The following is an 11331-nucleotide window of genomic DNA, read 5'->3' as shown; positions in this document are numbered from 1 at the left end:
AGATAAGCGGTGATAGATTAGTTTTTTTCACTGCAAATTTCGTACGTAATTTTGCGGTGAAATGCGGTGAAATTATGTAAGATCACCGCTAGACTAAGCGGTGATCTTACAAAAATTCACCACATTTCACCGCTAAAATATGTAATTTCACCGCCCTTACAAGGGTCCGAACCTCTCACCTCCTTTATGTCGTCCACTTCTTCTTCCACTGCGCCATCTCGCACTAACTGCAAAAATTTTTTGTTTTAAAATAAATCAAATTCACTCTACTTTCTGCAAAACATGCGAGGTGAATTTTTGTGAGATTTGCAATATTTAGCGGTGAAATTACATATTTTAGCGGTGAAATGTGGTTAATTTTTGTAAGTTCACCGCTTACTCTAGTGGTGAAATTACATAAACTCACCGCTTAGAAAAAAGTGTCAAAAAGATGTAAGATTAAGGGGTAGTTTTAGTGGGAAGGCAAATCTAACAATTCCTCCCACACTCACCACTAAGTTCACCGCATTCCTTGCTCATCTCAAACATCTTTAACAATTTTTTCTAAGCGGTGAATTTATGTAAGTTCACCACTAAGTTGAGCGGTGAATTTATGTAATTTCACCGCATTCACCGCTTATCTTACATAATTTGGACACTTTTTTCGAAGCGGTGAGTTTATGTAATTTCACCGCTAAATTCAGCGGTGAAATTATGTAATTTCAGCGCTACCAGGCGATAAAGTTTTTTTCACCGCATTCACCGCCTGATTTATGTAATTTTACCACATTCACCGCTTATCTTACAAAAATTTCCGCATTAACCGCTTATCTTACATAATTTTGCGTTGAATGGCGGTGACACCTCGACCCGGGAGATTGTAGAAGAATATAGACGTGAATGCTCAAACTTTTCTTGGTCTCTTATAACTGGTCATTCAAAAAAACAGCTCGGTAGTCATTTTCAGCATTATCTGCGAGAATGTAAACGCTTTCTACTAATTTACACAATTAAAACAATTAGAAACATTTATGATAAGCTGCTTACAAAAATCAAAGCATCTTTCTTCTAGAAGTTTGACAAGTTTTGTTGAAACTGAACAACGACTCGTTGAGACGTTAACTGGGATGAGGTTCACTTGATAATGTAAAGTTCTTGGACGCGACAAGCTTTCCAGGCGTACCATAAAATAGCAACAGTTGCCAGAAAACAGAGGGCTGATATTGTTACTCCAAAAAGCACCATTACCGGAATACCTGTCGTGTCACGTGACAACCGAACGTAACCCAAACTGTACACGACATTTGACCCAACCTGAATCTGAACTAATAAAGGCTTTGAGGCTTTCAGCTGGTCTGAACTGCTCGCTTTTATTTCACACTGGACATAATTTTCATTACTGTTTATTAATACAGACGAGCAAACTTTGGTTTTGTCCAGGTAAATTTTAAAATCACTTTTTTGTAAATTTTGACTCAAATTATATCCGTAAAACTTAATTACACTGTTTTCTTTAATGAGGTAAATTTGTTCAAACGTTTGGAATGTTGGAGTTGGAATGATAAAAAATTCTTTTGCGTTTTCCAGGTACTCAAAGCCGTCCAGTTTTAACCCAATTTTGGCATTAACATGGGGGAAAATTTCCTCCATGGCCGGTGTTGGGCAAATAACTTTATTTTCTTCAATATGTGAACAATCATTGCCATAAACAAACCAGGTTGAAGAACTTCTCCGTTGCACGTGAATAGTAATTCTTGCCCGTAAAATAACGTTAAAATTTTCGCCAACGAATGTAATGTTAATTCCTCCCGCGCTTATGGAAAAATTCGGGAAGTAAGTAGTTACTATTGGATCGGGGCGGTAGTGGAACTTTCCAATTGGGTAAATTCCGCTATCTATTTGTAAATCCACCCACGATTCGTTCACGGACAATTCGGGCGAGTAAAATGACAGAAAATAAGGGGTCAGTTCGTGAATCTGAACCAGGGTGGTTTCAAAATTGATGAAGTGGTCTGTTCCAATGTCAAGATTGGTTCCCACAACTTCAACCAGCGTGCCTCCGCTTTTGGGACCAATTATGGGGTGGAAATGTTGGATTTGGGGCGTTTTGAATTCGAAAAACTTGTCCGATGCTCCCTTCATACTGTTGCGAACCTCAATTTTAATCCGATCAGCGAAGCGACCTGAAGCTTTGCTTGTTTCGCAAATAATCGAATCCAGGTTGTTGCTTATTAAATAAATTGCTTTCAACTTGCACGTTACAGGCCCTATTGTGATATTTTTAATGTAGTCTGAGTTAGAGCCAAAGTTTTTGCCGAATATGCGAAGTTCGGTTCCACCCGCCACCGGACCCGAAGAGGGTTCGAACTCGGATATGACGGGGGGTTCCCGGCATTGGGTCTGTTCCGAGGTAGACCATTCGAGAGGGCAATCGACAGATTGTGAACAAGTTAACGATGTGTGACACCAGGCACAGTTGTACCGCGTGAACAATGAAGTGCAACTGCTGCACGTGGTCGCCATTTGTCGACAATCATACAAAGAAATTGTCAACCTGTTCGGATTTTCAAACAAACTCATATTCTGTCTAATATCTACTTTGTAAGACGTGATTCCGTTCATAGACGTTTCGTCGAAGCGCAATTGCGGTGGGTCGCAGTAAATTGTTGAGTCGTCAACCACAAACCCTGGAACTAAGAATATCCAGTTTCGGAGCTGGAACCGGCAGTTGATTGGAATACCTTTGACGATGTTTTTGGCTATCAAAACTAGCCGGACTTCTTCTTTGACTTCATACTCTGTTTTGTCAGAATCAATTTCTAAGATTGCAGGACAGTGATTTGTCTGTTTTATCGGAGATAAGGCACATTGCATTTGAGATGAGAAATCATTGTCAGATGTTGAGTTTCTAATAACGGAACACCTTTCGGTTTTGGGACACCATTGGCATCCGAACTCGTTCATTATACATTGTGAACAACTGGTTTCGGAGTACCGACTACACTGGTCAATAGGGATCTCAAAACTGGCCAACACCACACTCGTTGAGCCGTAAAAAAGATCAATCGGAATCGAATCGACCTCGTTTAACTTGGGCACAGATACAATGCATTTCACTGAGGTCTCCCCATCTCGGCTGATTTGAAAAGATATCGTGGAAATTTCCATTTTCTGGGAAAATTCAGTGTCTGGTAGACCACAGCTGACCCCAGGTCCGGTCATTTTGTCCGAATGTGGCAAATTGCGAACCGTAAAACTAATCAGATTTGAAGTTCCGGTTGCGATTGTTGAAGGGCTAAAGCTTTGTACGTTAGGGCAATTTTGTTTACTGTAGTTGTTTGTGATTTGAGTAGCTCGTAATGGTAAATCTTCAGCTGGGCATTTCGAAGTTAGTTCACAAGTTCCTTTCAATAAGCACCATGAACACAAATTAGCTCCTTCTTCAAGACAACTGGAACAGCTTCTGAGCGATTCACAGTCGACTAACGGGAACGTTGAAATACCATCACCAGAACTTTTGCTGGTTATAATCCGCGAAGTACTAACTAGAAACTGATTATCAAATGGTGTGAGTTGCTGGCTGGATAGTTTCCTGTAAACTGGATCAGACAGAAACGCAATCACTTCGAAGTTGCTTTTCAGTCCAACAAATATTTCCTTTTCCTGGAAACTCGTACTTTTTAGCGTTGTCACCGAGAACGGAATCGAAGATCTCGACTCAGGGGGGATCGCGGGAAGATATAAAGGTTTGCCCAAATCGTAAAGTGAGCACCTGCGACTTTGTGACGGAGGGTTCTGGGCTCCAATTGACAGGTGCCTGGATATAATTGCGTCATCACTCCTTCCCTTACGACAGTTTTCCACACTTTTGTTCAGGTATTCATTAATGTCGGCTAGTGAGAGCTGGCACAAAGTTGTGGACTCTGAACTTGCTGCAGAAACCATGTAGTTGAAGGTTCGCATCGATGACGTCACAGAGATGGCGCGAACAATGACGTCATCGGAGTGTGAGGAGCTGATTGGTTTACATTGGAGCTCCATGTGAATGGTGTCATCAAATGGTTTCTGTAGTGAAGGCTGGAATCTGAAATGGGAAAGAAATTGGGTGGATCCGGTTTTTTGTGAACAATCTTGAAGCTCTTAGTATTAACAACTGTTAGTTGTCTAAAAAACGCAAAAGTAAAAGCATAGTACCGTCAATGTCAAAATCTGTCAGCTAATTAAAAAAAAATAAAATCAGGATTTAAAGTATTGATTCACCGTGACGAAACAGACGTTAAAATTAGTTAAAATTGATCGATTTTTACAAACCGTGTTGCCATAAACAATCTATATTACCATAAAAATTTTTTCAGTGGTAATCTATGTGAATTTAGGGATTAAGGGTAAAAAGCAACCAAAGTGTTAATGTGCAAAGTTGATTTCGCCTACGCAATTGAGCAAATTTGCTCAAATGGGCGAATTTATGGTGTCTCCTTCAGCAGGTAAAGTGGACTTTCAAAGCATTGATCTTAGCAAGGCTGATCAAGACTCTCTTTGTACGCTTTGTTTGGAAAATTTCATCGGGATGCGACGGGGAGCAAGATATGAAAGCAATGAAACGAAAAAAAAAATTTCTTCAGCCCAAAATGAAGTTTACTTTAACTACATAAGTTACGTTTGTTAATTGAGCTATTTAATATTTTTTCGTTAGTCTGTGGGAAAATCAAAACTACTGTCTATAATTTCTCCCAAGTACCTGAATGAGTCAGGTTCCTACATTATTTTTATGGACGCCAAAGGTGTCTTAAAAATTGTTTCTGGGATTACTGCGCCAACTAAATTTTTGCTCTTGGGCAGCACAAAATAAACTTGATATATAAAGTACGGAGATTTTCACTTACTATATAGCTCCCAGGATTATTTTTTGTTTTCAGCGTTGTCAAAGAAAACTGCCAAATAAATCCCTCTTCCTTAAAAATTTCCTAAACTTCCAAAACAACGGTAAAGTATCTCTAAATATATTTTTTTAAAAGTAAAAAGTAAGCAAAAACCTTGCTTTTTTCTGAGCGTGACTCAGAAAGTTAAATTAATGATGTTTTACAGCATACAATGAAAACAAAGTGTGACAATGAAAAGATCAATCGTAGTACAGGCCTTTTCTTCGGAGAAAAGCTTAAAGACTAGAAATTTTGTAAAAGCGCTTGTTGACAAGAATCTGTATCAAAACAATGTCCTGTTATATCACAAATGACATATTTTTTTTAAAAAAAGTATCATAATTCATAATTGAAACATAATATAAAGGGCAATGAGTACAACTGAAAATATATGGTCATGTTTATCACAACAAAAAAACATGACTTTAAATTGGTTTCCTCTTAAGAAGAGAGACAATATAGACGTAGTTTTTCGTGTTTGAGTATTTTTTCATAGGACAAAAATACTTTTTATTTTAAATTTTGCACAACCAGCTAAATAAAGAAAAACAGTTTTTGAGGCAATGGAAGAAGGTTAAATTTTAACAATTGAAAAACTATAGCCCCTCTCAAAAGTTGAAAAAGTCAAACGAAACTACCGCAATTTTTCAGTTTCAATCATGCAAAAAAATTAATCTTCAATTTTTGGGTTGTTTTCAGCAGTATTTGGTTTTTTACGTTAACATTTATCCTTGTCGGGTTATTTTTTCTCAATAGAATCAGATTTTTTGGTGCACAACACCTAATTCAAGTTGAGGTCCCAACACCTAACTCAGGTACACAACACCTAACCAAGGTTGAAGTCGATATGTCCAGACTAAAATGAACACAAAAAAGGGCGTCGTGCCATCAAAACTACAGGATCTAGAAGCATGAATTAACGCACGAAAGTCTGACATAAGTAACATTGAACGCACAAAGTCTGGAGATGGACACATTTGAACAAACAGAAACCTGAACATAGTGACCCCCGAGCAAATGACAATTTCTCGAATTGAAACAAAAATCGCAAAAATCTTTGAGTTCATGGTTGCATCAGCACTCTTATTACAGTGCTCACCAATGTGAAAGTTTTCTAATTAAACAAATATCAACTCGCTTGATTTCAAAACTTGCAAAACGTTAAACTGAGAAAAAAATTATCCAACTTTTTGCCCTGTTCTGGACCGTTTTGCTCCTGGAACTATATAACACTGCTGAAGGGACAAAAATAAGCTTTAATAACTCTATGAATTGGAAGTTTTTGAATCAATATCTTCATCACTAAATTTTTATTATACACGTTTGTGCCAACTTTTAAGGTCCTACAGCACAACCATCACAGTAATATATCTATACTTGAAATGAAAACATTATAAACATTGCGTACAAACGATTTGATCAAGTATGGAAAGAGTTCTAGACAAAAACGCACATATGACTGGACATAATTATATTTGTACATACGAAGAACTCAAAAATTTTGAACTCAGGAAACTCTGTAGAGACGTGCTTTTTAACGCACAAATAATAAACAAAAAAAATAAATGTACGAAGGCCTAGTGAACGCGTGAAAGTGAAGACATACTCACTTTTGAACGCACGAGGACGCGAAAAAGTTTGGACTGCACAAAGTTCAGCATATGTGTGCTTCTGAACGCACGAAAGTCTAGTGAGCGCTCAAAAATCTGGTTACACAAAAAAAATTTTGAACGCCCGAAAGTCTGAACAAATGTGCTCTTGAGCGCACGAATAATGCATAAAACTTATTGAACGTACAAAGTCTGGACAAGAACACGCAATTTTAAATGTACGAAAGCCTAGTAAACGCACGAAAGTCTGGACATACTCACCTTTGGACGAACAATGAACTTACAAAAAATTTGAATACACGAAATTTTTTGAACACACGAAGTCTGGTCATGAATGCTCGAAAGTCTTGACATAATCACTTTTGAACGCACTTAGAGCACAAAAAAAGGTTTGAACGCGCGAAAGTTTGGACATAGAGCTTTTCTGTCTGGGACGGTCTGCACATAAACATGTTCCGTCTGTGACGGTCTGGACATGACTACTTTTGGTCCGGCACCTCAGCCGGAGAACAGCAAAATGATTAAAAATTTCAAAACTTTATAATATTCAGTGCTCCATCTCTAAATGCGCTCTCTTCAAATTTTTATGTTTGAAATAGTTTTGAGTTTAATTTTATGACATAGCTTAGATTTTTTTTTTAGTAAAGATGACTTGATCAGAAAATGATTATTACGAATACGAAATTGAGTAGTCATGACTCAACAACAGATTACTGTGACTTTAACCCCCACCCCCCCCCCTTGCAACAGTGCAGTATTGTGGAGCGGCCAAACCTGATTAAGGAGGACTGGTGTTTGGTGATTCCAGAACTCTGGACCTTCATGGATACGACCATGTAAAAGAAAGGGTACTCGTAGAAATGCCCGATTGTCCTGTACTCCAGCACCCCCGATATCCTCATTTTCCCTTCTAAGCCCAAAAGGAAATCACGTGCTTCCAACAACACGTCTTGACCTTCAAACGCGTGATACACAAAATTGTCTGTCAACGACACGCCTGTAATATGTTCAGAACTGATTGTTAAACTCTTATTGGCCAGCAAGTTTACCGCAAATTCTGCATTTTCATTGGACGATATTGACGCGATGATGCCATTGGCTGACGAATAATGGTAGAAAGTGTTGCGGTAGAATGATATCAGCTGAGGGTCATTGGAAGTGGAATCGCATGACTGAAAATTTTGGTCGGATAGAAGGTTCCCCCCAATCGAAAATAACTTGAGTTTTGTACAACTTAAAGTTGCGACTATAGAGTCGGCGTAAAAGAATAGACTCTTTGAATAAACTGTGCTGTGAAAGAAATTAAGAAGCAGTATCGGACAAACTGTGAATAATCTTGTGATCAACATTTTTTTTTAGTTTGAATTTACAGCTGATAGTTAGCGGAAAGGTATACAATATCAATTGCGTGGCGGTTCGGTCCTTTGTTGCAGAGGTGGCCCCGTTTTCGGTCGTTAATTTGACCCCATAAATAACAGCAGAGTGAAGGCTGAGCTTAATCCACGGGTTTTGAAGGCAACTTCATTTTTATTTATCAACAAATTTCGCCCTTCAAATACTTGATCCACTTACGTCAGAATAGTTTGGATTTCGCAACTGGTAAATTTGTTCAGCCAATTAATTCAGATCATAAATTTGGACGCCGTGCAAGTTGAAATCGATAGCCCGGGGCAGGACCTCATAAAGCAGACAGAAACTGACTGTAAAATGAAAGATTAGCTTCCCAAGTCGGATTGTAACAATTAACAAAGACAAGGCTGTAGGCCTGTACGCTTTCAGGCCTCCATAAAACGCCCTGTTTATCCCTAGTAAACAAGCTTTCGGGCTCTATAAACACGCAAATGAGAATTGGGATCTAGTTGGTCAGGCGATCGAAACTTCAATTGAATTTTAAGGCTCTCTTTTAATTAGCCCATCTGCGTAAAATCTATTTCTCGTTTTTCTGTGGTCGCAAATATTTACCATTTCAGCCTCAGAAGATATAGAACTTGAAATAAAAGTTGAAACGCGATATTCAAAGTGACAGTTTGGCTGAAAAAGAATGTGCGCTAAGATAGGGTCTGTTGGTCATAGCAAGAGATAATATTCAAATTGATAACGAAAATGGTGGTCGTAAAATGTAAATATTAATCATAGGTTTTCATTTATAACTTGAGAGAAAGTTCAAAAGTGTTCTAATGTCAACATCAGCTACGCTTTTTGTTTCCTACACAAGATAAAAGGTGTAACATGCAAACATTAGACATAAATAATGCGAGATCTTAAAATGGTTTTTATTCCTTCACGCATCACGGGAGAGCAAAAGACTGTTTGTTGTTCTTGTTGTTCTTTTTTCTTCCTTCATGCTTCCCTCCTTTTCCCCTGAAACAGTCAAAAGGGGGAGTGATTTATTTATTCTTCTTTAATATGGTTTAAGGAAAGGCATTTTCAAAACAAAATTGTAATAACAAGATTAACCAAAAAATGGGGATAACAAAATGCTAGTTTGAAACTGTGATCCGCCTCAATTTTGAAATTTTACCGGGTAAGTGGACAATTGAAAAATTCAAAATATTTACACAAGAAACGTTAGCAAAAATGACACTCAAAGTGTAGTTGTTTTGTCTACCCTAACTAGCTTATTTGTTTGTTTATGTTAAATTTAAGGGGATAGAAGTTTTGAGTTATAATTTGGTAATAGGAGGCGAGGGATAGTCTGGAAAGCTGCTGGTTCTAATTCACTTTGAAAAGAATAGGTTGTGTTGTAATTTCAGTGGGAGTAGGAGCAGTAATATACGCATTTTTCCTCAAAATTTTGGAAGTAATAACCACACCGCTATACTATTTATGTCCTTTTCAAAGATAGGTATATAGTGGGTCGGTGTTGAGGAGTAAGAAATTAAGACATTGTAAACAGCGTTGAGTAGAAAAACGCAGAATTTATCAAGGTATGGCAAAAGTAGCTGGCAGCCACGCGTTCTGAAACCGGAATTAAAAAGCTACAATTATTGATCCCCGGAGACAAATTGGCCGTAGTCAGAAAACAGGGCACGTTTTGACAGCCTGTCAAAGAACAAGGGGAGGGAATGTTGCTATTTATTATTGTATAATGGGAATATAAACATAAACAGATATAGATCTATAAGAGCGTGCGATTGTTCAACGTCATTTTGAAAACAAAAGCCGCAAAGCCTGCTTACTTACCAATGTTTCACTTCTAAAACGATTCCCTATGATAGGTATTTTGTCCTTAATATAAAACTGTCATAAACAAATCAAGTGCACGGGGTGAAGGAAAAACAAAACACCCTTTCGATTTGACGGGGACAGTTATAGAAGGCCAAATTAACCAAGCACGTTTTATGGTTTTACAAATTCACATAAACTTGAACTCGTTGTGAGCGAATTGTGGAGAGAGATATATACGCCTGTCAATTTTATGAAATACAAGCCTTGAAATTATGAAAGAGTGGCTATGTTGTCAATAGTGATGTGATGGTGGTGGAGGCACTATAGTGGGCTATAGAATTCACTAGGGCAAATGGAAAATGGCTGAGTGGCCTATTATGTTCACTTTTACCCCCCCCCCCCCCACCTCCCGCGCCTCAACCCGTGCGCCCCATCTCACTACTCGAAACCCGTAACCGCAGGGTAGGAAAAGAGGAAATATCGGGGAAAAGCAAACAAAACAAGCGAGGTAAACAAAAGGAGGCAACAGGAACTAATGGATTGCTTCTTAGGAGATTTCTAGTCAGTTGTGTGATCAAAAATTTGTTTTGTTTAAATTGAGTTATACGAGACACCAAATAACACTTCCAACTTTTTACAAATTGCTGATTAAATAAACAAAAGCCCAACCTACCTGTGAACAAATATTGAAAGGCAACCATTCATGGTAACCATGTTTTAATTTTAAACATCTTCGCTAGTTTTTTGAGAAGAAAATAGCACAACTTACTAACAAAAAATCAGATTTTAAATAGTAAAACGATAGTAAACAAAGAATGGGAAAAATAAACGTGAAAATTAGCTAACAGAAGGGGAACACTCGAACTGCGCTTTAGAAAACATGCTAGCTTTTAAACAATGGAAAACAGTTTGCAAACTGTTAATCATATCTAGTCAATAATCATTTGCAAACAATTTGTTTTGCAGTTAAATTGCACTGAAAAACAAGCTTTTCTTTGAACTGAATAGAGCGTGATATTTTGCATTGTGATGTATCAAAATGTGAGCTGATCCAGAGAAGGGAGTGAATGAAAAAAATGAAAAGCAGGAATATGGGAGCGAAATGGGAGCTGGGGTGTCCGTGGTATCGCATATTAAATGGAGATCTTCAAAGAACGGCACAAGAGCGCTGATTAAAATTGGGAACAACTAAAAGCACCTCAAGGTTGTCCCCCAAAAACTGGGAAAGGTAAGTGGAGCTGGATGGCCGTAAAAAGAGTGGACACCTCTTCGAGACCCATCGGGGGGGGGGGTATGTAGTTCGGTCAATGGTTGGGCAGTAAGCAGTAAAAAAGTGGACAAGTCTTTGGGACCCTGTGGTGGAGGAAGGCCGGGGGGGGGGGGGTTGGGGTTATTGGTTGGGGAGTAATTGTGTGGTGATTGGAGCAGAACATAAGTTGGGGTGTTGTTATCAGGCTGGTTTAAAAGAGTGGTCGTATCAAAGAGCTGATTTTCAATAAAAAATTTGGGCCATATAAAGAGGGAGAAAGAGAATGAGATTGAAAGAAAAGAAAGTAGCGAAGAAAGAGCAGTGAAGCAGTGATAGAACTTATAAAAAGGAAGAAATATTATCCATGTATCAATAACACGAACAGTAAATTAAACCTAAATCAATA

At 38.2% G+C, this 11331-nt stretch overlaps 1 protein-coding gene across 3 annotated transcripts; it reads right to left on the bottom strand.

The window, feature by feature from the left end:
• Nucleotides 1-929: 929 nt before the first annotated feature.
• LOC142357661 (plexin-2-like) lies at nucleotides 930-10943 on the bottom strand. 3 transcript variants are annotated; one of them, XM_075409215.1, is made up of 3 exons: nucleotides 10350-10943; nucleotides 7283-8869; nucleotides 930-4063 (listed from the first exon to the last, which is right to left on the bottom strand). In XM_075409215.1, exons 2-3 carry the CDS (start codon nucleotides 7855-7857, stop codon nucleotides 1114-1116), a joined length of 3525 nt encoding a protein of 1174 aa, XP_075265330.1. In that variant the 5' UTR covers nucleotides 7858-8869; nucleotides 10350-10943; the 3' UTR covers nucleotides 930-1113. The 3 variants fall into 3 exon arrangements, with proteins under 3 accessions (XP_075265330.1, XP_075265332.1, XP_075265331.1); XM_075409217.1 differs by lacking the exon at nucleotides 10350-10943 and adding an exon at nucleotides 9692-10039; XM_075409216.1 differs by lacking the exon at nucleotides 10350-10943 and adding an exon at nucleotides 9067-9666.
• Nucleotides 10944-11331: the final 388 nt, after the last annotated feature.

This window comes from Convolutriloba macropyga, unplaced genomic scaffold, assembly GCF_964194025.1.
Source record: "Convolutriloba macropyga unplaced genomic scaffold, txConMacr16.3 SCAFFOLD_6492, whole genome shotgun sequence".
Taxonomy (NCBI): Eukaryota; Metazoa; Xenacoelomorpha; order Acoela; family Convolutidae; genus Convolutriloba; species Convolutriloba macropyga.
The sequence above is the reverse complement of the archived record's forward strand: the minus strand, read 5'-3'. Positions and strand labels throughout refer to the sequence as shown.